The sequence below is a fragment of the Lycium ferocissimum genome, chromosome 8 (assembly GCF_029784015.1).
Source record: "Lycium ferocissimum isolate CSIRO_LF1 chromosome 8, AGI_CSIRO_Lferr_CH_V1, whole genome shotgun sequence".
NCBI lineage: Eukaryota > Viridiplantae > Streptophyta > Magnoliopsida > Solanales > Solanaceae > Lycium > Lycium ferocissimum.
Genome location: NC_081349.1, coordinates 45,754,675 through 45,782,485, shown reverse-complemented (window position 1 = coordinate 45,782,485; position 27,811 = coordinate 45,754,675). Strand labels below are relative to the sequence as shown.

Sequence of the window (27,811 nt, the reverse complement as noted above, 5' to 3'; positions counted from 1 at the left end):
TGGAAGAAAATCAAAATGATATACACATAATTAAAACTATTTCAACTAGTAATCCTGTTTGGAGGAAGCTACTGATCTTCTGAATGCCCCACAAACTAGATGTTTGTTGTAACAAAAAAAGAATAGATGTGAACTCATCTAGAACTGCCTAGGGCATTCTACACTAACACGTCAACTTAATAAATAAAAGAATCTCACAATGTGAACCTAACTCCGATCATTTGCACAAGTCTAAGACTATCCTTGATGTTGTAGAACAAAGCCGATCACATGGACAACAAAACTCTCAAAAACTCATCAGCAATGTCTAAGAGATGTTCCTTCCACACAAAATTCATTTCCTCGTGTGTTCAGGAATGAGGCGTTGTCTCAGTTCAGTAGGTGCACCAGAAAGTTCTGCATGAGGTTTACTACAGTCAGATGGGGTGTAATAAGTATAACGATATTTAAAAAAGAGGAACTCGGCCAACCTTGAGGTGTAAAGTTGAATAGAGGTGGCAAAGGTCGCCCATTAGGTAAGCAAGCATTTGGTTCCCTCAGAGCATCAAAGAAAGGGTGTGCGCATGCCTCCAACTGAAAATGAATACAAAGCTTATGACTCATTCAACATACCTCTTGATCTCAAATCCCAAAAATGATTCTACAACCATGTTTTTAAAATACTATTTGTAAAACTTGTTCACACTCTCAGTAGGGTTCATAAACTTTTTTTTGAAACTGGTAACTGTCAGTAGGGTTCATAAACTTATTGATTATCCCCAAGATTAGTACATAATCCACAACTTTCAGTTTAACATAGCTGCGTGTTTTCTCATTAACTATTTTCAAGCTTTCTACTAACAGAAGGAAAAGGCTAAGTCATTCACTTACAGCAGTACAACGCAAAGTTGGAGAATACTGGAGCAGCCTTGATGCCAAATCTACTGCTTCAGGAGGTATTCTTCTCTGAAATATCTACAAAATATTCAAATTTTTTCAGCGCCTCAATGTGAGTGAGTGGGTCAAAGAACTTCATCAAGGAGAAGAAACAAAAGAAACTAAGACAAAGAGATACATCTACTTAGTAATTTGTAACGAACCTTGTGCCACGGGTGAGCTTTGATTTGAGGAAACTTGAACTCTGTATAGTTTGGATTCATGCACCTAATTTCCTCTCTAGTTGGCGTCCCCAAAATCTAGCATGATTAAGTACATTAAGACCATACGCAAGAAAATGGAACTCAACTGACACTGCTCTAAAAGTGGGGGATGAAATAAATCATAATAGCATACCTTGATGATCTCCACCAGCTGATCAACACCACTTTCTCCAGGGAAAAGAGGCTAAACATAACGCAACATTCAATGCATCAGACTAGTTTATACCAGTGTAAAACTTTTGTAGGTAAGTCGTATATAAAAAAAAAAAACATATATATATATATATATATATATATATATATATATATATATGTAACACTATCATGATCTATGATCTATGAAAAATGAAAACCAGCCTACAAGTAGGGAAACATTTAGGTGCAAGCACTTACATGTCTACCTCAGTAAAAGAAAGGCATAACAGAAACCAAATATATGTGCAGGTGTAAGAACAAATTACCAACTTTCTACAGGTTACATCAGAAAGAGTGAGAAAATAGGCACCATGAATTCAACTCACCTGTCCCAAAAGTAGCTCAGCAAAAACACAACCAGCTGACCACATATCAATTGCAGTTGTGTACTCTGTAGCCCCAAAGATCAATTCAGGCGCTCTATAATACCGAGAACAAATGTAGGCAATATTGGGCTCCCCGGGTACCTATGGTAAGAGGACAAAAGTCTGAGTAGACACAAACACCTAGGAAAACATAGTTCTCAAAAGAACACCACATACCAGCATCTTTGCACTACCAAAATCACAGATCTTTAACTGATGAGTGTGCGGATTAACCTGTAGCAATAATTAAAACAATAATACCACAAATAGTTAGAGCTAAGGCAAGAATAATGAAGGAAGAGGAAAAGCGATTGTCTCATATAGCCAAGGAAATGGAAGAGCTACAAACACCTTAAAAGCAAAGGAGCATAACCAGCAAGCTTACCAAAAGATTCTGCGGTTTAATATCACGGTGACATACCCCAATTACATTGTGCATGTAATTCAGAGCCCGACATAGCTACACAATTATAATATCAAGTTATAACTTCTGAAGAATCAAGATAATTCATAATATCAATTTTCTAAACAAGAAATCTCAGTCACTACAATCTGAAAGTCCAGAACCATGATGGGAAAAAGGAAAAGAATGTGGCAAATTCTCACCTGGTACGTGTACAGCTGAACATATATGATGGGCATGTGATGGTTCACTCGGCTGTAGTGCCTTGAAACTCGGTAAACAGTTTCAGACACATACTCCAGAACAAGGTTAAGGTAAACCTCATTCTTCTCAGTAGTAGAATAGAAACAGTGCCTCAGGTGAACAAGATTAGGATGATCGAGCATGCGCATAATCTGTAGTTCCCTGTTCTTGTATCTCCTATCCTGTAAAACCTTCTTTATTGCGACAGATTCACCTGTTTCTAGACACTTAGCCTAAGAATTACAAAAAAAGAGAGACAAGAATGAGCAAAAATTGAGCAGAGCCACCCAGACGACTTCAACGCTTCCAATAGACACCTAATCCTTCCTACTGAAAATCAAACACAAGTTTACCTGAAACACAACTCCAAATGAACCCGTACCCACCACACGTTCAGCCATGTAAGACAGTGTCTGCGACAATAATATGAACGTCATTAATTGATTAAGCCCAAATAGATAATGAAACAAAGGTCATCACATCTAATTTTGTTCAATAATGAAAACGAAACTTACCAGTTTCTTCTGTCCATTTCGACCACTCACAGTAGTCACAGTTATCTGGCCTGTTTCTGTTCCATTACCACTAACAACAGCAGGCTCCAAGTCCTATAATTAGTAACATTTTAGTATCATAAAAAAGGCTTCTCTATAAACAACTGCCCCTATTTTGTGCTGGTCTTTAATTTTTGCCCCTCAAGGCAATCAACTTTTTCGCAGGGCATAACTAAATATGTCCGTATCATAATATCCCACAAGTTATGCCCTTATGCCCCGCTCGGCATAAGTTCGATTCTGAAGGACAAAAATTAAAGACCAGCCCATTTGAAGGGCAAACAATGCAATTTCTCCAATGCTTTATACAAACAATACTACGAGTAAATGATAAAATAAGAAACTACCTTTATGTCATCGGCGTGGTCATCAGAGTGTTTGTCTGTAATTTTCATTTCACTCATTGCTTTTGGAAGCTCCACATATCCAGGCTTATTATCGACATTCAACGTACTAGCACTACTTTCCTCGGACGTAGAAGTCACATTCTCCTTCGGAACTATAGTACATCGCTCTTCCAATTGAATTTCACTATCCATCCTGTGATTTACTTGTTGCTCAGACTTCACTCTTTTTAGGCTTAAATCCCCTCCCTATTAAATTTAAGGAAAAACATGAGACTGCACTTAAAATCACATCAGGAGAAACAAATAAAATCATCTCATGAATTATTCAACATATTATCTTCAGCTAACTTTACAAGATACTAATTTAGACAAAGAAATGATAACAACCAAATTACAAAGTTAATAAACAAGATTAACAAGTACCAATAAGCATAGAAAAGAAGAATTCAACACTAAGTTTTCGGTCAAAAAAAACCCAAAAACTTGAAAAATCAGGCCACACAAATCAAAAAACCGAAGCAAACAAATCACATTTAGACCAAAAAAATAGTTTGTATTGATCGGTCGCATTAACAAGTACAAATAAGCATAAAAGAGAAGAATTAAAGGCAAAATTTCTAGTCAAATTGACCAAACATTTAAAAAAAAAAAAAAAAACAACAACAACAAAAAACAAACAAATGCCATAAATTTCCATTAATATCTTTCTTTCCTCCGAAATAATTTTTTAAAAAGAAAAAAAAATTCCATTATATCATCTCATTTCTTCTAAAAAAAAATAAAAAAGTTGAAAATCTTGATTTTCTTTCCACAAAAACAAAGCAAACAAATCATATTTAAACAAAAAAAAAAAAATTTAACGACAAATGCCATTAACAAATAAAAGAAAATTACAGGATCGGAAACGGAAGATCGTCCAGAAGTAATGCTTTTGAGGCGACGCATCACATTCATTTCTTTTTTCTTTTCTCTATTGAAATTAAAATAAAAAAAGAAATTTAATTTGTTGCTTCTCCTTTCTCTCTTTTTGGAAACAAAACTGTTTCTGAAAATTATCCCTCAATCGAATGAAGGGAAAAAAGAGAGAAAGCGAAGAACAATTTTGATATTTAGAAAGAAAAATAAATGAAATATAACAAAGCTTTTTTCTCTCTTTCTTTATTCTCCTTTCTGCGTTCAACAAAAGGAGACAAAGGAGAAGAGAAATTGAAAGCTAAATTGCTCTGACCAAAACAGACAAAATGATAATAAATACTACCCCTGCTCTTTTATTTTTTTTGTTTGTGTCTCGTTTTGATTTGACATAAAATTTAAAAAATCAAAAAAAATTATAAATGTTGTATTCTTTGTCTATAATTTTATATACCACCTTTCAAATTTTGAAATTAAAATAAATCTTTTTTTAATCATGGTTTTTCATATTTTTTATTTTAAATTATTAATTATTGTAACTTATAAGTAATATTTTTTTGTATAGTTTTTAAATTCATGCATTAAGTAACTTTTAAAATTAAATTGTTTGACCCTCAAAATTCGAATGATTTCACATAAATTGGAAAGGAAAATTATTATTAACTAAAGATACGTAGTATATACCAAAATATTTTTTGATCTTATAGTCTTAAACATGTTATGTGAAAAGTTCAAACAAAAGAGTTGCAAAAAAAATTATTTTTTTGATACAAATTAAAAGAAAAATAATACAAATAAATAAAAATGAAGTAGTATACTCCCTCCATATCAAAATAAGTACTACCTTAGCAAAAAATAATTATTCCAAAATAAATGTCACCATAAAAATTGATAAGTATTTCAAATTATCCTGAAACATCAAAGAAGTAGTCTTCTTTAACATCGTTTAATTTTAAAAAAAATCTAATAAATTAGTAAAATTCAAATTATATTTATTAATTTCTTAATTGTTATAATTTTTGTTAAGACAACATTTATTTTAGACGGAGGAATATCTCTTTTTCCTCTTTCTCTCTCTATGAAAAATTCAAATCACGTGTCAAAGTCATCCGTCATTTCTACGTACAGCAACGTGATTTTATGTACTTTTCAGTCAAACTTTGATTTTACACCGTAGATTGAACGTCATGGCAGAGTGAGACTATGTTTGATTTTTGGGATTTGGTGAGCTAAGTGACGAAAATAGCCTTCACGTGGAGGAGTAATTACAAGGGGGCGTGGTATTTCAGACAATAATTATGCCACCGGAATATCCGGGGAGGGTTTTTGGTCAAAACATTTGACTGGACTGACTCTTAGGGATCGTTTGGTAGATAGTCGAAATTATCTCGAGATTATAATTTTGGGATTAATTTATCTCATTTATTGGGATTATTTTATATCATCTTTTAGATGGTATAAAATAATCCCAGCATAAGTGGGATAAGAAGGTATAAGTTTGAGATATCCAAACAATTTTTTTAATACCATATTTGATACAAGGTATAAATTTATTTTGGGATAAATTTATACCTTCTATCAAACATGGTATAAAAATTAAATACAGATATCCCAGAACATACCTTCTACCAAACGATCCCTTAGATCTTTAAAAAAAGGTACCAAAGGATTAATTATTATACATATTTGTAAAATATATGTGTGTTTTGTTTTATGGGGCAAGGTCAAATGACATTCGCCTTAACAAAACTTGGTACATAGCTAATTATGACGATCCGCTAGGATTTATGAATGTGACAATTACGACTTATTTGGATGGTTGTTATTTGTATGTATTGTGTGGTTAGTTTAAATATAATATTTTTTATTTTTACTTAATTTTATTGTATCATATCGTGAAATACAATGTTATGTGACGATGAAAAATCTCACTTTTTGTAATAACTGATTTGGTATGATCGCATCATTATTTTTTTTTTCTCATTTTGTTTTTGCTTAGTATCTAATTATTTTATTTTATGCTTTATCGTACCTTTTTAATAAAAGTTCTAGTTCATACCCTACTTTTCTCTTCTAGATTTATCCTTCAAAATCTGAAATGTATTGTTTTCATCTTCTTTGATTGTAACTTTGAAATTATAATGATTCAATATGATTTGTGAGTAATCCAAAGACGAGAGCTAGGTCGAATATAGCATGAAATCATGTCGATCTGTCATGACTTACATACCACATTTCAGAAATGCATAGTCACCAGAGATTGCTGGAGTTATTACAAGGAAAAAACGCTCTCTAGAAATTTTGCCTACCCTTAGTCAAACCCTAGCCGCCAATAGGCCGTCATGGCCAAGCTGATCGGCGGAGTGGTGGTTGTTCTGCTTGTTTCTAATCCAAATAAATTACAATCACACTCTCCTCCTCTTGTACCAAATACCATCATACCAAAACCTACTACTACAGTTTCTAACTCTAACACCATACCAAAGACCTCTGATACACCTTCCAACCCCGAATCTAGTGTTTTGCCTAACGAAAATAATATCTCATCATCATCCAATACAATCGTGCAGTTACAAAGTGCAAAATATGTTGATTTGTTAAAACCTAATGATACTAATGATGTACAAGTGGTGCCTCCCAAGCCAGTGGTATTCATAGATGGTGAACCACATATGATACGGAAGTCTTCAGAGGTAAAGAAGTTAATCATGAAGGAAAATTTACAGTATGCAGTTGTAGGTAAATTTTCCTATGACATAATCAACATTAGAGAGTTGAGAACAGCTATTCTGAGCAATGCTTTATCAAAGGGACAACAACAATAGGATTGCTTGAAGACAGGCATATTCTGATCAGGCTGAATCTTTTTTAGGACTATGTTAAAATAATTTCCACACCAGCTTACTATATCAAAGTTCACTCTAGATAATGTCAAATGCGGCCTTTTGATTTGGAATCCATGGTTCAAACCCAATGAAGAGACATCAATAATTATAACAGCAGCGTGGATAAGTTTCCCAGAATCACCATCAATTTTTTTTGCAAAGGTTGCAGTCTTCTCCATGGCATCAACAATTGGTAAACCTTTAGTAGTTGATCTAGCCACTGCAAATCGAACAAGACCAAGTTGTGCCAAAGTCAAAGTGGAAATTGATTTATTTTCAGAACATCCAAAGAGGATGCATATTGCAGAGGAAGATGATGAAACAGGAAAAACACAATCAAAATGGATTATTATTAATTATGACTTTCTTCCCAAGTATTGCACACATTATAAACTACAGGGATATGATGAAACCAGAAACGGAAAAGCAATATAGAGATGAATTGAGAAAGGAAAGCAATGAAAAGAGACAAATGGAGGAAACAAGTAATGCAGCACAGCAGAGGAAACAAGGAAATTAAGAAAGAATAGGGGAAATACCCAAGCCAAACAAGAATGGACGTAGAGAAGAAGGAACCAATATATTAGAGATAAGAGTGGAATTATTTTGGGAGAAGTAGGAGATCATAGTCTCATACCATCAAGGAAGCAGGGGATACCATTGTGACTCAAAATGCATTTGAGGCACTTGAGAGGGAGGACCAAGAGGAGAAACTGGAAGAAGATTTAACAGTTGACAGCCTTGGAAAACAACAAGAACAACAGCATGTCAATATAGTCAGATGAAGGAAAGTGGTTCAAGCAGTACCAAACTAGAGAAACATGAGAAGAAGGTGGAAGAAAATGTTGAAATTTTCAGCCCTGAAAAATAGAAGGAGCAGCAGGTCAGTAAGGCAATAAGTCCAAGACATAGTCAAAACAAAGAAGATAAATCATGCAGTAACAAAAATGAGGGAGGGGATCTAACAAAGGTAAAGGAGAAAACATCAGTAAAAGGGATGCAACCAAAGGGAGTACAAAACATTAGTAAAAGGATGCAACCAAAGGGAATACAAAACATCAGTAAAGGGGATGCATCCAAAGGGAGTACAGTGCAAAGCAAGGGACATAACAAAGAAGTTTATAGTACCAATTCTAGCAGTCCCAAAAATTTAATTAAGGCAAGGAGTTAAGTGCAAATAAAAGTAACCAACAAGTAAGGAGGAAATGCAAACATACAAAAGTAACGAAGCGAAATGCGAGAATATGCGAGAAATTAGTAGTCCAAAGGATATAGACAAGGAAGCAGAAGAGAAGGCAAAAAAAAGGGGATAGAGATACAAGAATAAATCAGGGAGATGAGCAAGAAGTATGTTAAAGAGGGATAAAGCATACAGAGCAGACATATAAATAAGGAAATATAAGCACAGAGATGAATGCACAACAAAACAGTAGTGATGTAAAGAAGGGACAACATGTTCTTACTGGACTTAGTAATAAATTGCATGTGGTTACATGAAACAAAGACTTAGATTCTCATTCTTTGGAGCACAATCTAAAGGCAGTGGTTAGAGCTGGAGATGTCTCTCCCAGATTGATTGAAAAAAATTATGGGAAGGGGAAAGAAGAAAGCAATAAAGGATAGTAGCTTACCTCTTGAAGGTGGGGTTCAAACTAGAAGGACTTTGAATAAATCTAATAATCCTTAATGAATGCCCTTATTTGGAATATTAGATCTGTTAACACCATGGAAGCTTTTACAAGACTGATAAAGATGTATCAAAAATACCAATTTGGTTTTGTGGGGTTAATGGAACCTTTTCAAGATGCTGGCAAAATTAAAGCATAAAGAAGAAGGATTAGTCTACATCATGCTATGGCTAATGTGTCAGGAAAGATCTGGGCCTTTATAGATGAGATATTTGAAGTAATTGTACTAATTGATCATCCTCACCAATTGAGTCTGAGACTAAAAGTAATGGGGAGTCAGGAGGAAATGGTGGTTACTATGGTCTATGCTAAATGTACTCAAAGGGAGAGAATGGAACTATAGGAATCACTTGAAGATATGGCTATCACAATGCAGCAAGCTTGGTTAATAGGTGGAGATTTTAACACTATTGTGACAGAAGCTGAAAAATATGGGGGATTGTCTGTTTCAATAAATGAAATTGAAGACCTTAGATTTGCATACAAAACTGTGATGTGGAAGATTTGAGATATAAAGGAAGCACTTATACTAGGCGAAATGGGCAACGTGGTAAGGATTGCATATTCAAAAGGCTATATAGATGTTTGGGTAATCAAGCTTTGCAGGATAAGTTTCCTGGAGTTGATATCACTCATTTAATCAGAACAGGGTCTGATCATGCTCCTCTGTTGATATCATACCAGGAAATACTGAACATATTCAAAAACCATTTAAGTTTTTGAATTTTTGGGTCAAGCAGGACAGTTTTCTAGATGCAGTGAAGCTTTGTGGACTGTAGATTTCATGGCAAATCCATTCATTATTTTCCATCATAAATTGAAAAAGTGAAGATTGGATTAACACAGTGGAGCAAAGATACTTTTGGTACATCTTTAAAATATTGAAACACTGGAAGATGTCATAAAAGTGCATGAAGGGCAATTTGAAATAGATTCATCTCCTATCAATAGGGAAAATCTTCAAAGAGTTCAGCAGAACTAAATAGATTTTTACACTTGTGAATAAGATTTTTTCCAGATTGATCCATGAGAGATTCGTGAAGAGATTGATAGATATTGTATCTTTAAATCAAGATAGTGAAAAATATCTTACTTACTTAGGAAATTGTAGCTGATATCAGATTAAAAACCTAGGATGCTAATGTGGTGATGAAATTGGACATGGCTAAGGCATATGATAAGGTATCCTGGTTGTTTCTAACCAAAGTTTTGAGGAAGTTGGGATTCAAAGAAAGACTGATTGATATGGTTTTTAGGATTATCAGCAATAACTGGTACTCAGTGCTGATAAATGGGCAACAGAATGGTTTCTTTCAGTCATCAAGGGGAGTAAAGCAAGGGGACGCTCTATCTCCCACTTTGTTTATATTAACCTCAAAAGTTCTCACAAGAAATTTAAATGCTTTGCATCATATTCATCAGTTCAAGGGATTTGGAATGCCTAAATGGAGCCCCAAGGTAAATCATCTAGAATATGCTGATGATATGATTATTTTCTCATCAGCAAATGTGCTATCTCTATAATTTATCATAGAGGTGTTGTTGACACCCAATTTTGGCCCTCTGTATTTAAAAATTAACTTCTTTAGGCTTCCTAGTCATTAAATAGCACAAAATACTATTTTTATACATTTTTTAACTTTAATATAATTTATTGATGATTGTCCTTATTTTTAAATAATAGGAATTTTTATCAATTTATTTTCATTTTAAATAATTATTTTGTTATAGTCGTTTGTATACAAACAACATGCTAATACGCTTTTACTTCAATTAATTAGCAGTCTCCTTAATTCAAATCACATTTTTTACTTTATTCACGAAATTACCTTAAATATATTTTTATACTTTATTATTTTAGTTACAGTCTATTATTACATGGAAGTCGGAGGAACTAATTTTAAACACAGATAAGATTTAGCACATGGTTTTGTGAAGCCCATGGTTTTGGCATATGGGTTTGGATAAAAAGTGGTTTACCTTTGCCTATATAAAGGAGGACTTCCCCTCTCATTTTTCTCATCACTTGCACACTACCTCACATACATTTTTCTTCTCTACACTCTCTAGATTTTCTTTCTATAGGAAGACTAGCAAGGCTAGAACTTTCTTCCTCTTTCTATATTTCTTTTAGTTGTCTTTATATTTCATTCATACATTGCTTCTTTACTTATTCATATATATATTGTCTTTACATTTATTTACTTGCATTGTCTTTATATTTTTTTATCTATATTATTATTACATTTATTTATATACATTGTGTCTTTAAATTTCTTCATATATTGTTTCTATATTTTTGTATCCCTATACATTTTTCTTTACATTTTACATACATTTTCCTTATACTCTCCACACTTTTCCTTTATATTATCTTACATCTATCTATTCTTTTATATATTTTTTATACACATACGTTATATACATACACATGTACATATTTCCATTACTTAACTACTAAGAAAATAAGGGAGAAATTTTTCATTAAAAGGAATGCACTTATTGTCTCTACATTTTTTATGCATTATCTTTATATTTTGCTATATTGTCTCTACAACTTTATTTATTTTCAATACATGTATACATTGTCAAGTATTTTCTTTACACTTTTGTCAATACCATCACACTACATGCCTATTTTTTTCTATATATTTTGCTATTTACATTTATTCTACATTGGCTATATATCATATTTATATTTACCTATATTTTCTTTTTTATTCTTATGTTCTTTTTACATATATCATCCACCTATACATTTGTTACATTACATACACTACACTAATCTTAGGGTCAAATCAAGTTTCATCATTCTTTTGTCAAATCATGTTTTCAAAAACTTTATGTCAAATCATTTTTTTTAATAACTTTTTGTCAAACTACTTTTTCAAGGACTTTGGTCACATTACTTTTTCAAAGAATCTTTATCAAATTACTTTTTAAAGACTTTATGTCACATACCTTACTTTTTGACTTTTTTTCAAATTATTTAAACTAATACTTTTTCTTTCATCTTGCAATTTATTACAAATACTACACTTTTGGCCGATGAAGAAATTTTCGTCGATTTCCAAGGCCTCCCATGTACAAAAGACGGGTTTTTCATGTTAAGTTTATTTATTATTTCTTTAATTCATTTGATAGTTGTTTAATCTCTTACTAACATTTTTACCAAGTGCTTATACAGGTATGGGAAATACATCTCAAAGACAATACTCGGAAGGCAACCGAATCACTGTTTGTATTTACTTTCCGTGTTCTTTAAACTTGTACATAACATAAACTCGTACTATAGTGGAAATATTATTTTGAATGTCCGGTGGAGATATTTATTTACTTGTCATCTTGCATGCTTAATTTAAAGCTTGTCGTTCGCTTTAGGCAAGAATTAGGCCGTCAATACTTTCATAAATAGATTAAATTGACTTGGTATAAATACTTTGTTAATTAATTCACACTTTTGGCGTTTAGGCAAAGATAATAGTTCATCCTTTATTTTTAATACACATTTTCCATACACTTTTAATACACATTTTTTACAACATACATTTTACATTCTTTCGTACACACTAATATACCTTTTATTCAAGTTAAATCCACATTATTGACACTAGGTACTTATTAGGCTATCCATTTACAATCTTTTATTCTTTAAAGACATTATATCTTTTCACTCATTTTTATACATAATTTCTTATATTTATTTTTTACCAATACTTTTTTTTACAATTCGTTTGTTCCCTATTCTTTTGGTGGGATATTCATTAAACAAACACTCTTTTACGAAACGGTAGAAATAAGTCAAATCGACTTCACTTTTTTCTGAATTCCTTTATTATATAAGCTCTTTACACCAATGAATACTCGGAGATTCCTTTTACATTCTTTATTCACTGATATATCTAGTTATACAATTCTTCATATATTTTATGTTTGATATACACCTTTATAATTGAAATACATTTTCAACATGTTTAATTTTACATACATTTTTTATACATAGACACACAGTCTTTATTATATTTGATATACCAATTTTACATACTTTTATATCTTTTATACATTCTTTATATAGTTGTATACATTCTTTATACTAACGGATATACATTCTTTGTACTAACAGATATACTTTTATACTTACGAGGTACACTCTCTTTATACTCTTTTATATATTCTTTTTTACTATACATTCTTTATGAATACTTGATACTTGATATAAATATATTTTTATGCACTGTATATACTTAGTATATCATCACCTAGTGTAGCTTTTCATGAGGTCACAATATTTTGAAAACAGGTAATAACAATGATAAACAGATAGATAATCCCCCTCTAGTGTTCAGTTAAACTAAGTTTAAGGACTGTCTTCGAACAGGCTCTGAGGGATGCTTAATACCGTCCCATCGGGGTAAATAAAACCCTTATCTAGAATTTCATAAGTTTCGTGGACTAAAATGGAGCAGACACACAAATATGTATAGGTTTCCTGATTTTTCCTAAAAAATAAGGTGGCAACTCTAACCCTTTTAAACCAGTTAGAAGAACCGTGAAGTTTCAAACTATCTTGGACCCGTTTAAAATAGGGCGTAACAGTGTTATAGAAATATAAAAAGGTGTCAGGGAAGAAGATTAACAAGGAAAAAAGTGCTGTGTATCTGCATCAAAATGTCCCAGGTGATATCAGTGTTACTGCAAAAGTTGTAATTGGTATTGGCAGGAAGGTGGGCGCCTGTAAAAATTGGACATCCCAAATATGTTCATTATTTCCATTTACATATTTGGGATGTCCAATTTTTCATACTAGAAGAAGGAAGGATTTCTTCAATGGGATTCTACTGAAAATAATGAACAGACTTTAAGGTTGGAAGGGCAAGATGTTATCTTTTGGGGAAAGAGCAATTATGATTAAACATGTATTGCAAATCATGCCAATACATCTGCTATTTGCAGTCAACCCTCCTGACTGTGTGATAAAATAGATGCATAGCATATTTTCTCAGTTTTTCTGGAATAACAATATAGAGGGTAAGAGCAGACACTGGTCTTCATGGAATCATCTTTTCTTACCCACTAATGAGGGAGGGTTGGGGTTTAGGTCTTTACATGATGTATCTTTGGCCTTGTATTGTAAATTATGGTGGAATTTCAGAACTAAACCTCACTTTGGAATGCTTTTATCGGCAATAAGTATTGTAGAAAAGAAAATATTCTGGTAAGACAGTGGAAGTATGGTTCTCAAACTTGGAAGAAGATGCTACAGGTTAGAGCTATAGTAGAACATCAAATTTGGTGGCAGACTAAGATGGGAAATTCTCTACTCTGGTTTGATAATTGGACAGGGATGGGGGCTTTATACTATGCAGCTTCTGGGGAAGTGTGTGATGCTAGTGTTCAAAATGTGAGGGATGTGGTGGTAGATGGAAATTGGGATGTCAACAAGTTGACAGAGTTGATACCAGAGGGCATGATTCAGAATATTACAAGCACAATATCACCTTCTAGTGAGCATAAAGATATGGATAGGCCATGGTGGTTACTGAATAATAAGGAAGAATTCTCAGTCAAGTCTGTATGGGAGTTTGTGAGATTAAGGGGCCAGGAAATGGATACATATAAGAATATGTGGGTGAAAGGGCTTCCTTTAAAATATGATTTTTCTTATGGAGACGCTGGAAGTTTAAGATGTCTTTAGATGATGCGTTGAAGACTATGAAGTATCAAATGGTATCTAGATGCTGGTATTGTTCAACTCCTATGGAGGAGAGAATCCAACATCCATTTGCCTCATCGTTTATTGCTGGTCCTACTTTTATTCTTTTGCAGGTATATCTATGGAGGGCCTACAGTTACAACAATTGATAATCAAATGGTGGCAAGCACCAGTGATAGGGAGATTGAAACAATTGTTTAAGGAGATTAAAACAATTGTTTAAGGCAGCTCCTATTGTAATTATTTGGAAGTTATGGAAAAGAAGAAATAGCCTCAAACATGGGGAATCAAGATCTTTGGGAAGAGTAATTCATCACGTTTTTTCTACTTTACAGAGATTAGTGCAAATAAAAAACCCATCTGCTCAGAGATTGCCTAATAATTGGGATGGTTTGATTACAAGGTTGGAAGGAGGGACAACACCTCTTAAAGTCTCTAAAGTTGTGTGGAAAATTTCCTCCTACAAATTGGTTAATGTGTAATACAGATAGGGCTTCAATAGGAAACCCAGGGAGAAACTCCTATGGTTTTTGTATAAGGGATTCTGAAGGGACTTTAGTATATGCTCAAGCTGGAGAAATTGGAATTACAACCAATACAACAGCTGAGGTGATTGTAATTTGGGAGGCTATGAAAGTGTGCAGGGAAAAAGAGTTGAATAATGTGGTAATTCAAACTGACTCAGAAATGGTGCACAAAATCCTATCAGAGGGTTAGAAGCCACCATGAGGCATTGCAATATGGATAGAGGAGATATTGACTGTGAGCAACAACGTTAATGTCACTTTCAGTCATATTTTGAGAGAGGGAAACAGTTTTTCAGATGCTTTGGCAAATCGGGCTTTAGATGAAGCCTCAGTTTAGTGTCAAACTTTTCAAGAATTGAATACAAAGTGTAGAAAGATTCTAAACAGTGATAAATCTCAAACTCCCTACCTAAGAATCAAACCTCAGTATTAGGAAAATGAGAAAAGAGCTAAGAATGATAAAAATGCAACAACAACAGTCTAGAGGCAGGTTACATCAGATAAGCAAGCAAAAGTGCAATGCATCAAAGGCATTCAGTATCAACATGGCACATAAAATTTTAAGACGAAGAAGCAGAGAAAACAGAGAAGCTTACAAGGGTCGAAGCAAATCGAGAAAGAGGTGCAGATCTAGAAACACTATAGCAGCTCGAATCAACAACACTTGGGTAAAAAGAACTCAGTTTCAGTACATGAGAAGCAAGAACAAACACAAAGTTAACTTAATGAATCAAGATCAGTTCTCAAGCTAAGATGGACAAAATAGGAAGATCCTTACATGACAATCAATAGTAGCGACGAAAGACGAGCATGAAATGGAAGGGTTGATGAGTTATTCATGATATCCATCAGCACCGTCATCGGAGGAGAAGCATCGAGAAGAAGAAGACAACAAATACAGATAGGGTTTAGAGATAATTTCCTAATTGTAAAATTAGGTCAAAGTTTATGTCCTTTTCATTTTCTTTTCGTTTATTTAGGGTTGGGCTTGATTATGGTCTGAACTATTTGTTGAACTCTTTTCATTTCTGAATAAATAAAAGGCCCAACTGGGTAAAATTTGATTTAAAAAAAAAAAATTAGAAATGCATTTTTTCTCTTCTTTATTTGTAACTTTGAAATTATCACAATCCAACATGATTTGTAAGTAATCCAACATGACAACTAAGTTGAATTTAACATGGAGTCATATATATCGAGTCTAACATTATTTGCATGCCACAATTCACCGATTTTAATTCCGCGTGGCAGCACCTCTTTACCATTGATGTCTCTCGGCTTTAGGATATTTTGATCGACTTTTTTTCCATTATACTTACAGTGGCCAATTTTAGGCAAATATAAAAATAAAAAATGGAACAAAATTTAAATACAGGCCTCAAAGTATCCATTTTCTGCAAATCATCTGTGGAAGATCCAATCTCCAAACAACCCATTCCACCCATTGAAACTATTTTCTTGTCATTCTATTTCAGAAAGAAAGATGCTCTTTAAAAATTGAAAACAATTTAAATTGAATTTTGCATTTTAGTGTTAATGATAATCTTTACAGTCGCACAAATGTCATGACATGATTAAAATAATAAATTTCAACAATCATATATAAAGTTACATAAATATTATGAAAATTTTAATTTCACAAGTTTTAACTGAATTGTCAAATAAATGGCATTTTTGTCAAGAAGGGTAAAATATATGAATACGAGTCTCATTTTTTATCTTGATTAATGGGTCATTTCGTTATCGAATAGATGTATCATTTCCATCAAATTTAGTTAGACTAGGGCATATGAATTAAAATGGAGAGAGTACCATTCATCCATGATATACCTACCTTGCACCTAGTTCCAATATGTAGGTGGGAAATCATCTGTAGAAAGTATTTAGTACTCCCCCTCATTTATTTTATGTGCAACGCCTTTAAGAAATTAAACTTTTGAAATTTTGTGGTTTTTAATTATTCCTTGATATTTCTAAAGCTATAAAAGCATGTTATTATGAACAAAATAAAATTTTAAAACTAAACTATTTTTAAATATAAAATGTGCCACTTTCTTTTTAGAGTACTATGGAAATGGAACGAATGGAATATTAAGAAACAATTAGAAGTTTACATAAAATTAAAAAAAAGAGCAAACTTATTTGAGGCTTTTTTTTTTTTTTTTGAACAGAACTTTTTTGAGTTCTGACTTCCACTCGATATACTAGAGTTCCAATATTTGATTGATTTCAATAAACCTCAAGTTATCACTCACCCTACTTTCCTGTTAATTATATAAGGTAGAATTTAGTGACTAATTCAAATTCGCGCCATGAATAATGAATTAAGAATTTTAAAAAAAATTGATTCTAGAATATGACCACTTATCATAATCATTAACAAAAGTATTCAGTTTATTTTATAAATAATTGGCAAACCTCCACGATACATGCGATATAAATATAAATCAAAATCAATGTGAAAGAGATGATTTTCATAAAATACAACTCTAAAAAGTCAAATTTATTGTCAATTTCCAAATTAGTGGGTACAACTAGAACCATGGACCTTCTTACTACGGCTAACGAAAGAAAATCAAGCCTCTACCACATAACTCTTCAAAGCCTAGATTGTTCATGGATGTGTGTGTATGTGTATCGACTCAATGGCTTTGAATAACCTAAGCACGTGAAAAAATATCGGTAAGATATAAAGAAAAAACATACAAGACATAAGAAGACTAGACATAAAGAAGAATGAAGGGCACAATAAGAAAGAAATCTATTCTCTGAAGTCTTGTAATGATGGGGTCCAATGAGCATCAGAAAGAATGAATTCGAAAATTAACAAAAGAAGGAAAAGAAAGTGCCCTTTAATTTGTATATTTTATTTCTTCCAAAGTTAATTTTGTTCAAACTTCAAAACATGTTTTGTGACTTGGGAATGTATTAGAGGAAGCGTGAAAGCTAGGTTTGAATAATCAAACTCATTTTTAGCTGTTAGTCTTTGAAAATCTTGATATACCAGTATTATATATATACTAGAGTCACGCAGCCTATTGGTTGATTTATATTGATCCTTCTCGGCCTCTTAAGTTGAAGATTATATGTTGTAAGAGAAAGTTTTAACTTGTCTAATCATGTAAAGATTCTCTGCATAAATTATTAATTTTTATAGGTATAGAACTCACTAATTAACTTGAAATGATTTAACAAAACATTACCATTGAATTCATAATGATTCTAAATCCCATTTAGTGAAACAAACAGTAAAGGACTATTAGGTTACAGCCTATATATAAGCATTCTTCAAGGTTTCAATGGTATTAAGTAAAAACCATGGTAAATATAGGAAAATGTTTATTTTGTGTCTCACCACAACTGACATTAGTTGTTGTGTGTGACATCTTTTTATCCCACCTTCTGTGACAAAGAATGACGCCGCGCGCACTTAACTAGTGTCAATTGTGTGAAACAGAAAATAAGATTTTTCTAAAATACAGTAACTTGAGGCGCAATTCCAAATCCATCATTAAGTCAAGATAAAATAATGGAAAAATGCATAACCTTCTTGACTCGGATTTTCTATTATACACTAGTACGTTCTAGGAATCTTAATGCCCTTGAACTATTTTAAAGTGGAATTAATACCACCATATTAACTTAAGTGTCCATGAAGGAGAAGTTCACATTGTCCAATCGCGTGAGAACTTAATTAAATACCCAAAATAGTTGTTCATAGGCCACGTCCAGTCCAAATAAGCTTATTTTGACTTAAAAGTTAAAAGTTCATCTCCCCCGATTTTATTTGGTCCACATTTTCAAAGGGCTTTGAAGCTCTAATCCGAGATTGATTGCGAATTAATTTTCAGCATTTTGTTTAGTGCTAATTGTTGATTTGAATTCTAATATAGTTCCTGCCACTTTATATTTTGTCATCTTTAAAGAAAAAGAAGGTCAACTTTAGATTTTCTTGATCTTTTGCATTTTCGCATTATCCTTTGTAGCGGCATCATTCCTCCATGCTTAACAATTTAAATAGTCTTATGCCTATCTTCAAAGATTTTTGTATATTGTAATTTCTTTGGTTACATTAATTCCCATGTCAGATATAACTGAATAAGAGTGATTAATACTTATCCTTATTGAATGTTTACGTCAAAATCAAATTAATTCAATTTATTATAGTTAAATGATTTAATGACGTAATATATGAATTGATTAATCATGATTAGGTGCTGTAAATCTATATGCAAATACATGACATGGATATATTGATTTGGTTTAAACATCCGAAACGAATAAGCTTTTACCCTGAATAAGTGTGTAACTCATAAGTGCTGGCAAGTTTGAAAGATTTTTCTGCCTTTTTTTTTAAAAATAATCCAGCAATATGGTGACATGTTATGATTAAAGAGATGCATGCTTTACATTTGGGTTTTACTTGCGAGTGTTTCACATTGTTAAGACATGATTGGTTGCTCGGGAGTCCTCGCTTTTAAAAATATTTTAAAAAATAGACATAGAGCGTAATTTTTTTCTTAAAAATAAAAGAAGTTGCTTGGGAGTCCTTTTTTTCATAAATTTTATAAAAAATGTGTGTGTTTTTATTTTATGGGCAATAATAGTTGGTTGTTTCCTCACTACACAGATAGTAATGACAACAAAGCAGGGGCGGCTCAATCATATCGGGGGTCTAAGGCCAAACTCTAATGAGGGGCCTTAACTTAGAAAAATAATTTTTTATATATATATATATATATATATATATATATATATATATTTATTTATCTGAAATTTATTTTTCTAGAGTTTTGAGACGCAAAATTACTAATAATTTTCTTTATGATCAATATCTTCTAATAATTCTTTTTCAATTGACAATATAGCTAATCCGTTCAATCTTTCTTGAGACATATACAAATGAAATATTAATATCAATAGAAAGTATGAAAACTAATAAAAGATAGAAAGATAGAACCTGATTCAAGAGATGGATAACTTGATTTTAAAATAATTTTCGCTCTTCAAAATCCACAACCCTTGAAACTTGAAAAACAAATTCAAAGTATATCTTCGACTCTTTTTTTTTTATCTCAAAATAGTGTTTGATCAATTGATTTCGAGCATATGGAGAATAAAGATTGAAGAGTTTAATTGGAGATTGAAGAATAAAAAATCAAAGAAAACTTTGTATTTGATAAGTGATAAGTATTGAGGAAAAGTTAAAAGGTGTTTAGAAAAAGCTAAAAAGTTAAATATAAAGTACAATAATCTATTAGAAAAAAAATTTATGAGCTAAATTTTTGGTATGAAATCAAGTGTCCCTAAAATATTGTCTTTATGAATATTACTTTCCATCTTTCTCTCACCAGCATTTCTTATTATCTTCCAATCCCAATCCCAAATGGTCACTTTTCTTCCCCTTTTTATGATTTTTTTTTTGTTGATTCCCGTTTTACAACAATCCAGTACGTGGTACTTTTTTTTTTCTAAACTCTAATTTTTTTTTCAAATAGTACATAGTATAAAATAATGTGGGCCCCCCATAATTGTGGGGCCCTAGGCAATTGCCTATGTGGCTTAAAGGTTGATTCGGCACTGCAACAAAGTATGATCTGTAAGTAACCAACAAGCATTTAGGTTGCATATGACTACTCGACATGACCTACGAATAATTCAACAGGATAAAATCATACTGATTTGTCATAACTTACGGGTCGCAGTTCTAAAAATGCCTTTTTTATCTCTTTTATTGATAACATTTCACTCATGATACCTCAGAAACAATTCTCTAAATAAATGTATTTCACTTATGGTACATGAAAAATAATTCCTTAAGTAATTCTACATATGATACTCGACTAAAAGTCTATATTATATTTCTAGTAAATTATTGCCATATATCTTGATCATATTTGTGTAGTTTACATCGTTATCTTGGGCGTTTTGAGCTTATTATGTGTTTTATGTGTTTATACAATGCGTTGGAAGAAAGGAATGATTTGGTACAAGTCGAGTCAAGAAAACTATGAATTGAAAGAGTAGAGATCGTTTCCATGCTCATTCTGCGAGCATCCCGGATGAGCCAAGAGAACCGGTCGTGCAAAACAGCTAAGCGAAGGCATGACAAGGAAGTTGACGAACTAGCACCAAAGATATACCTGAGGGCTCATCAACCTCCTCGTGATGCGAGCCCATAAACGAGCCCACGCGACCTCCTATACACCTTAGGCCATATGTAAACCTCAAGAAACTTCTTTTCAAGGGTGAAAACACTACTTTGGAGGCAGGAACCACATGAGGAGCGAGGTCGACAGAATTCAATGTCATTATATCTTGTATTGCTTGAGAAAATTACAAGATTAGGTTTTAATTGAACAACGTCACTTCTAGGTTGCTAAGAGATTAACAGCTTAAATTTAAAAGCGGGATTAGAGATAATGAAACTTTGATGTGATTTTGTGAGTAGTTTTAAACTTTTAATTGCTAGCTAGGATTATTTCGAGCGAATAACTTTAGAAAATTACTACAATTAATCAAAAGATAATTGTGGTAAGTTAAGACGCAAGAATAGTTCGTCGAGATTATAGTTGACACGTTAAGAATTTACTCTGATAATTGGGAAAGTGACAATCCTAGATTTTTACTCTTGAATATACTTTCATCTTTTAGTTGAGAATTTTACTGCTTTAGTGTCTTCTAATTAAGTAGTTTATCACAAAATTTTTAATCTTTATAGCTCAAAAATTATTCGAACTTATTAAGTTAGTCATATTGAATTGTTATCTCACAGCTTTAGATCTCTGTGAAATTATATTTAACACGTTGATTGTGTAAGTTTATTGTTTTCTGTTGTCAATATATGTAAGTTAATACCATATAACAATTGTCTCAAGTACTGTATATATTAACTGTAAAGGAAACAAAAGACAGCAGCCTTCAATTGTTTGACTTGGTCCATGGTGTGACGGCGGTAGCGTTTCTCTTTTGAAGGTTGATATGGATTATGTGCATATATTTAACTCTATGTAGACCAGAAATTTTATTTTTTTGAGTCACATAACCAACACTACTTGTTTGAGGCTATTTTACTACTTGACAAGTATACACTTGCTTGTTTTAAGCGTAAACAAGAAAAACAATATTACTTAGTCAACATTTTTCCTTAATTAATTAAATTGCCTAGTCAGGAACAAAAAATAAAATAAATTGAAGTACCTCCAACATGTAAAGAATAGAATCCTAGTATAGATACAACTAGGATACGTCCCTTAGTGTATATAGGATACGTCAATACTTGGTGCCCAAGTTCCGTAGTTTGGTTAGGACTCTACTTGTTGGTTGCTGCTATGTATTATATATTTGTTGTGTGTGTTCCCAGCAATATACAGAGAAAACGATTCTTTCATGGTATCAGAGCCATAGTGGCCTAACAACCATCCCTTTTTTTTTTCTTCTTCTGTATATTGGGCGTCTTTCCGATATTGCGTCGTAGTGCCCAGCATGACGAAAGACGCAGCCTCTTCAAGCAATATTGTGGTTTCATATTCTTCCACACCAAATCTTGCTCATCAACTGCCCGTTAAACTTACTTCGTCAAATTTCCTATTATGGAAAACTCAATTTCTTCCCATGGTGTGTGGTTGTGGTCTTAACCATCATATTGATGGTAGCGAACAAGCACCTGTAAAATTTTTGGATTATGAACAACCTAATCCAGCACATAAATCTTAGGTTCGTCAAGATCAATTCGTTTTGAGTTGGATTGTTGCTTCGGTTTCGGAAAGTGTTTTACCCCAGCTTGTTTGGAGCAAACGTCGCGTCAAAGATGGGATAAACTCGTGGCAGCGTATGCGTCGGGGTCTAAGCCACAAGTTCATGAATTAAAGATACAATTACATACTTTGTGCCGAGATAATGCCACCATTGAGAGCTATGTTCAAGGAGCCAAGGCAATTGCAGATAAGCTTGCTTCTTTGCAGCATCCAGTCAATAATGATGATCTCGTTGAGTTTGTACTTGCCGGTCTAGGCCCTGCCTATCGCCCGTTCACAAGAGCTATTGAATCTTGTCGAGAAGATATTTCATTTGACGCGCTTTATGGAATGTTGTTGAATGAAGAAAGACAATTACAAAGGGATGAAGCCCTTACTGTTATAGCGCCTACTGCTCATTACACTCAGAGCTCATTCTCACCCACCCGAGGCCGAGGTAGAGGTCGTGGACGCACTGGTGGTCAAGGATATCCCCAGCATTCTCCGAATCGTAATTACTCGAACTCTACTATCCACAAGCACAATATGATACTTCTGGAATTATTTGTCACAATTGCAAAGGCTAAGGCCACATTGCACGAGTTTGCCCTTCACCCAAGTCTAACAACGGTCCTATAGTTACTGGTCGTCCTTCCACTAATCTAGCAAGCACTCCAACACACTCTAGACAAAATTGGTTGATGGATAGTGCCGCCACACATCATTTAACAATTGATCTTGATAATTTAGCCATCCATTTCGAGTACCAGGGTCCTGAGGAGGTAACCTTAGGTAACGGTTCAACACTTCCCATCTCTCATATTGGAAAAGGTTCCATACCTATCTCTACTCATGATTTTTCTCTTGATAACATTCTTCATGTTCCAACGGCTAGACAAAAACTATTATCTATTAGTTCCTTTACTAACTCTAACCAAGTTTCCGTTGAATTCTTTCCTCCTTATTTTTTGATTAAGGATTTGGCAACGAGGGGAGGTCTTCACAAAGGGCCGAATGATGGAGGCTTATACACCCTGCCAGATCTGAAGTCGCGTCCCTCACCTGCCTCCTATGCTGCTTCACTTGGTGTCTGGCATGCTCGCTTAGCTCATGCCTCTTATCCTACTGTTCGTCGGGCTTTACCATCTGTTATTTTTTATTCCTCTAGTTATAAGACCACTAGTTTATGTTCAGCTTGTGCTGTTAGCAAGAGTCACAAAATTTCCTTTGTTGAGTCTAGTTTTAAGGGCAATGGCCCTTTAGATTTGATTTGTTCTGATATTTGGGGTCCGACCCCTGTTACTTCTAATGATGGATATCGTTATTATGTTATCTTCTTTGATCATTTTAGCAAATATACTTGGATTTACTTCCTCCAATTTAAATATGAAGTATTATCAGTCTTTATCCAATTTCAAACAATTGTTGAAAAATATTTTGGTTGCTCTATCAAGTCCTTTCAAGCAGATTGTTGGGGGGGGGGGGTGAATTTCAAGCCTTAACTACTTATTTATGTGAAAATGGTATTACCCAACGTTCTTCATGCCCATACACCCCAGAACAGAATGGTTGCGCTGAACGTAAGCATCGTCATATTGTTGAAACGGGACGTGCATTGTTAACCCATGCTAATGTTCCTGAAAATTTATGGACTAATGCTTTTGAAACTGCTATTTTTACCATTAATAGGCTGCCAACTCCTAGTCTAAATCACCAATCCCCATTTAAAGTCTTGTTTAACACAAATCCTGATTATTCGCTCTTACGCACTTTTGGATGTTTATGCTTTCCTTGGCTTTGCCCATATACGAAGAGTAAACTTGCTCCTCGCTCTAAACCATGTATTTTCTTGGGCTATAGTAAGATTCATAAAGGTTATAAATGTTTTGATCCTTCTTCTGCTAAATTTTATGTCTCACGTCATGTTATTTTTGATGAACATGTGTTTCCCTTTGCGGCTAAGGATGATGTTGTGGTGCCCACTACATCCACACATAGCACTGCTCCCATCACTGTCCAGGTGCCCTCATCTAACAATGACCAGTTGCCTCTAGAACCACCGTGCGATGCCTTACATGCTCCTTCGTCTTCATTATTGGAGCAGCCTTCAGACCTCTACACATCAGTATCTCATGTTTCAACTGATGACGTTAGTGACCAATCATCTATGGTTGCTTCACACCAATATGGAAAATCGTCAACAGCTCCTCGTGGTTCGTCGTCTTCAAGCCAAGATCAATCGAAGACTCATACGATGATCACTAGATCTCAAACGGGCTCTTTAAAACCCCATCAACCTAAATCCTTTGCTGCCAAGACAAGTGAGGTTATGGATCCAACATGCTATTCACAAGCGGCAAAATTATCTCACTGGCGTCATGCTATGCATGAGGAGTATAACGCACTTCTCCGAAACGGTACATGGCAATTAGTTCCTCCATCTGATTCTCGAAATGTCATTGGGTGTGAGTGGGTTTTCAAGACGAAAATAAAGCCTCGATGGTTCCGTGGATCGTTACAAGGCCCGCTTGTAAGCAAGAGATATCATCAACGTCCCGGTGTAGATTATGTTGACGCCTTCGGTCCCGTGGTCAAACTCGCCACCATTCGACTTCTCTTATCATTGAGCAAATACCAATAATTGGCACATTACTCAATCGACATCTCCATTGCGTTTATACGGCCACCCTCGATGAAGTAGTATATATGTCTCAACCCTCCGGGTTTGTGGATCCGAACTATCCTAATCATGTTTGTCTGCTTAAGAGATCTCTTTATGGACTTAAACAAGCTCCCTGTATATGGAACAAATGTTTGACGGATGCTTTACTTTCACATGGCTTCACTGGATCCAAGACTGATTGTTCTCCTTTTTACTTACACACTGGGAAAGAAAAATTGTTTTGCCTAGTCTACGTTGATGATCTTCTTGTAATAGGCACCAGCCCGACTCTCATCAGTTCTCTTATAAGTCGCCTGCAATCACAGTTCGCTATACGTGATATTGGGCGACTATCTTATTTTTTGGGAGTCGAAGCGACATGGGATTCTGCTGGTTTGCATCTGTCTCAATGCAAGTATGTCCATGATCTGCTGCGTCAGACCCAAGTAGACTCTTGTAGTGCCATTTCCACGCCTGATGCTGCACCTTGCAAGTTGTCTGCTACGGAAGGGAACACATTTCATGATGTGACTTTATACAGAAGTATAGTTGGTGCCTTGCAATACCTCACTTTGACGCGCCTGGATATCACCTTTGCTGTGAATAAAGTGGCTCAGTTCATGCACAACCCACTGGAACCTCATTGGGTTGCAGTCAAACAAATTTTGCGTTACCTTAAAGGTACTATGTCATATGGTCTGCATTTTGCTCATCAACCATCCGTTCTCTTACATGGCTACACCGTGATGCGGATCGGGTGGTTATTATGATCGTAAGTCCACCAGTGGTTGTGCTATTTTCCTTGGCTCTCATTTAATCTCATGGGCATCAAAGAAGCAACGTGTTGTATCTCGTTCAAGCACCGAGGCAGAGTATCGTTCCCTTGCCAATGCAACCTCAGAACTCACATGGTTGGAGTTTTTACTTCGGGAAATTGGTTGTTTCTTCTCCTCTACTCCTGTGTTGTGGTGTGATAATCTTAGTGCTACGTATTTAACTGTTAATCCAATTTTTCATCGAACAAAACACATGGAGATCGATTTTCATTTCGTTAGAGATAAGGTGAAGAACAAAACACTCTCAGTTCGTTATATTGGCACACATGATCAAATTGCGGATGTTTTGACTAAAGGGCTATCCAAGTCTCGCTTCCCGGAGGCCGGGTCAAGTTGACCGTGTTTGCCAACCCCGCTCAACTTCGGGGGTGTGGGGGGGGTGGTAAAGAATAGAATCCTAGTATAGATACAACTAGGATACGTCCCTTAGTGTATATAGGATACGTCAATACTTGGTGCCCAAGTTCTGTTGTTTGGTTAGGACTCTACTTGTTGGTTGCTGCTATGTATTATATATTTGTTGTGTGTATTCCCAGCAATATACAGAGAAAACGATTCTTTCACAACATTCTGCAAATAGAGAATGGACGCAAAATTGGCGTTACGGAAATTATTAAGTGCAGTGTTCTAAACCTTTGCTTTCGTATTTTGAATAGAGTTATAATTAAGGACTCATGATCATGAATCAGCTTCACTTGTATATAAACATATAAATAGATTTACGTATACAAAGGATTTTTAATATTTACAATTGAATATTTGATAAAAATAATATTTAGAGAAACAATTTATTTTAGATCTTCAATAACAAAAACTATATTATTTTTTTTAAAAAAAGGTAAATTATAGAAGACTAATAGCATTTAAAACCAAGTTTGGGATTTTAACACTAATTATTTAGAGAAGTTCATTGCTCCATTCGTATACCAAAAATTGATTATTACATACTCCCTCCGTCCCAAAAAGATTGTCTTAGTTTGACTTGACACGACATTTAAGAAATAAAGGAAGGCTTTTGAAATGTGTGGTCTAAAACAAGTCTTAGATATTTGTGTGGCTATAAAACGTCTCATAAAGTTAAGTTATTTCTAGATATAAAAATGTGTCAATCTTTTTGGGACAAACTAATAAGGAAAATGAGACAACTTTTTTGAGACGGAGGGAGTATTACCTATAAAATAAGAAAAATAATATGAAATTATCGATATATATTGTTACCATTCTCTAATCGTGATTTTGAAGATATTTTAAGTTTTTTCTTTCTCTAGCTAAGCATTTTAATTAATGAAACATTAACATTGCCTTTCTTGTTTATGCTTAATAAGTGTACACTTGTCAAGTAGTATAGTAGCCTCATAGAAGTAGTGTTGGTTATGTGACTTACAAAATAAAAATTTTTCCTGCGTAGATAACTTTAGTATATAAAAATATTAGATTTAGGAGTGCTTTTTCTTTCCAAGATATTAACCGTCCTTATTTGAGAGAAAAAAGTAAAAAAAGAATTTTACTCCTATTTAAGTTGACCCTATAGAGGTTTTTCTTCCGTAAAACTGACAAGCTAGGGTTTAGTGGGGTAATATTAACGCAGTCCTTCCACGATGAAAAA

General features: G+C 33.8%; 1 protein-coding gene and 1 long non-coding RNA gene across 2 annotated transcripts; both read right to left on the bottom strand.

The window, feature by feature from the left end:
* Positions 1 to 4,434, bottom strand: LOC132068620 (shaggy-related protein kinase epsilon-like). The gene is made up of 13 exons (XM_059462262.1): positions 4,141 to 4,434; positions 3,247 to 3,492; positions 2,861 to 2,953; positions 2,699 to 2,758; positions 2,306 to 2,578; positions 2,085 to 2,159; positions 1,877 to 1,933; positions 1,661 to 1,801; positions 1,273 to 1,323; positions 1,080 to 1,175; positions 871 to 954; positions 471 to 573; positions 1 to 396 (listed from the first exon to the last, which is right to left on the bottom strand). Exons 1-13 carry the CDS (start codon positions 4,198 to 4,200, stop codon positions 335 to 337), a joined length of 1,401 nt encoding a protein of 466 aa, XP_059318245.1. The 5' UTR covers positions 4,201 to 4,434; the 3' UTR covers positions 1 to 334.
* Positions 4,435 to 6,900: 2,466 nt separating this feature from the next.
* LOC132068619 (uncharacterized) lies at positions 6,901 to 15,963 on the bottom strand. Its single transcript, XR_009417454.1, has 4 exons — positions 15,750 to 15,963; positions 15,568 to 15,634; positions 7,851 to 7,903; positions 6,901 to 7,783 (listed from the first exon to the last, which is right to left on the bottom strand). It is a non-coding gene; the product is annotated as an uncharacterized LOC132068619 (long non-coding RNA).
* Positions 15,964 to 27,811: the final 11,848 nt, after the last annotated feature.

Excerpts from the sequence above, each read along its gene's own strand:
- LOC132068620 (XM_059462262.1), bottom strand. The coding sequence starts at position 4,200 with ATGAATGTGATGCGTCGCCTCAAAAGCATTACTTCTGGACGATCTTCC. Across the intron at positions 3,493-4,140 it reads GATCTTCCGTTTCCGATCCT|GGAGGGGATTTAAGCCTAAA; the intron begins GTAATTTTCTTT and ends TAAATTTAATAG. Across the intron at positions 1,802-1,876 it reads TTGGTAGTGCAAAGATGCTG|GTACCCGGGGAGCCCAATAT; the intron begins GTATGTGGTGTT and ends CTCTTACCATAG.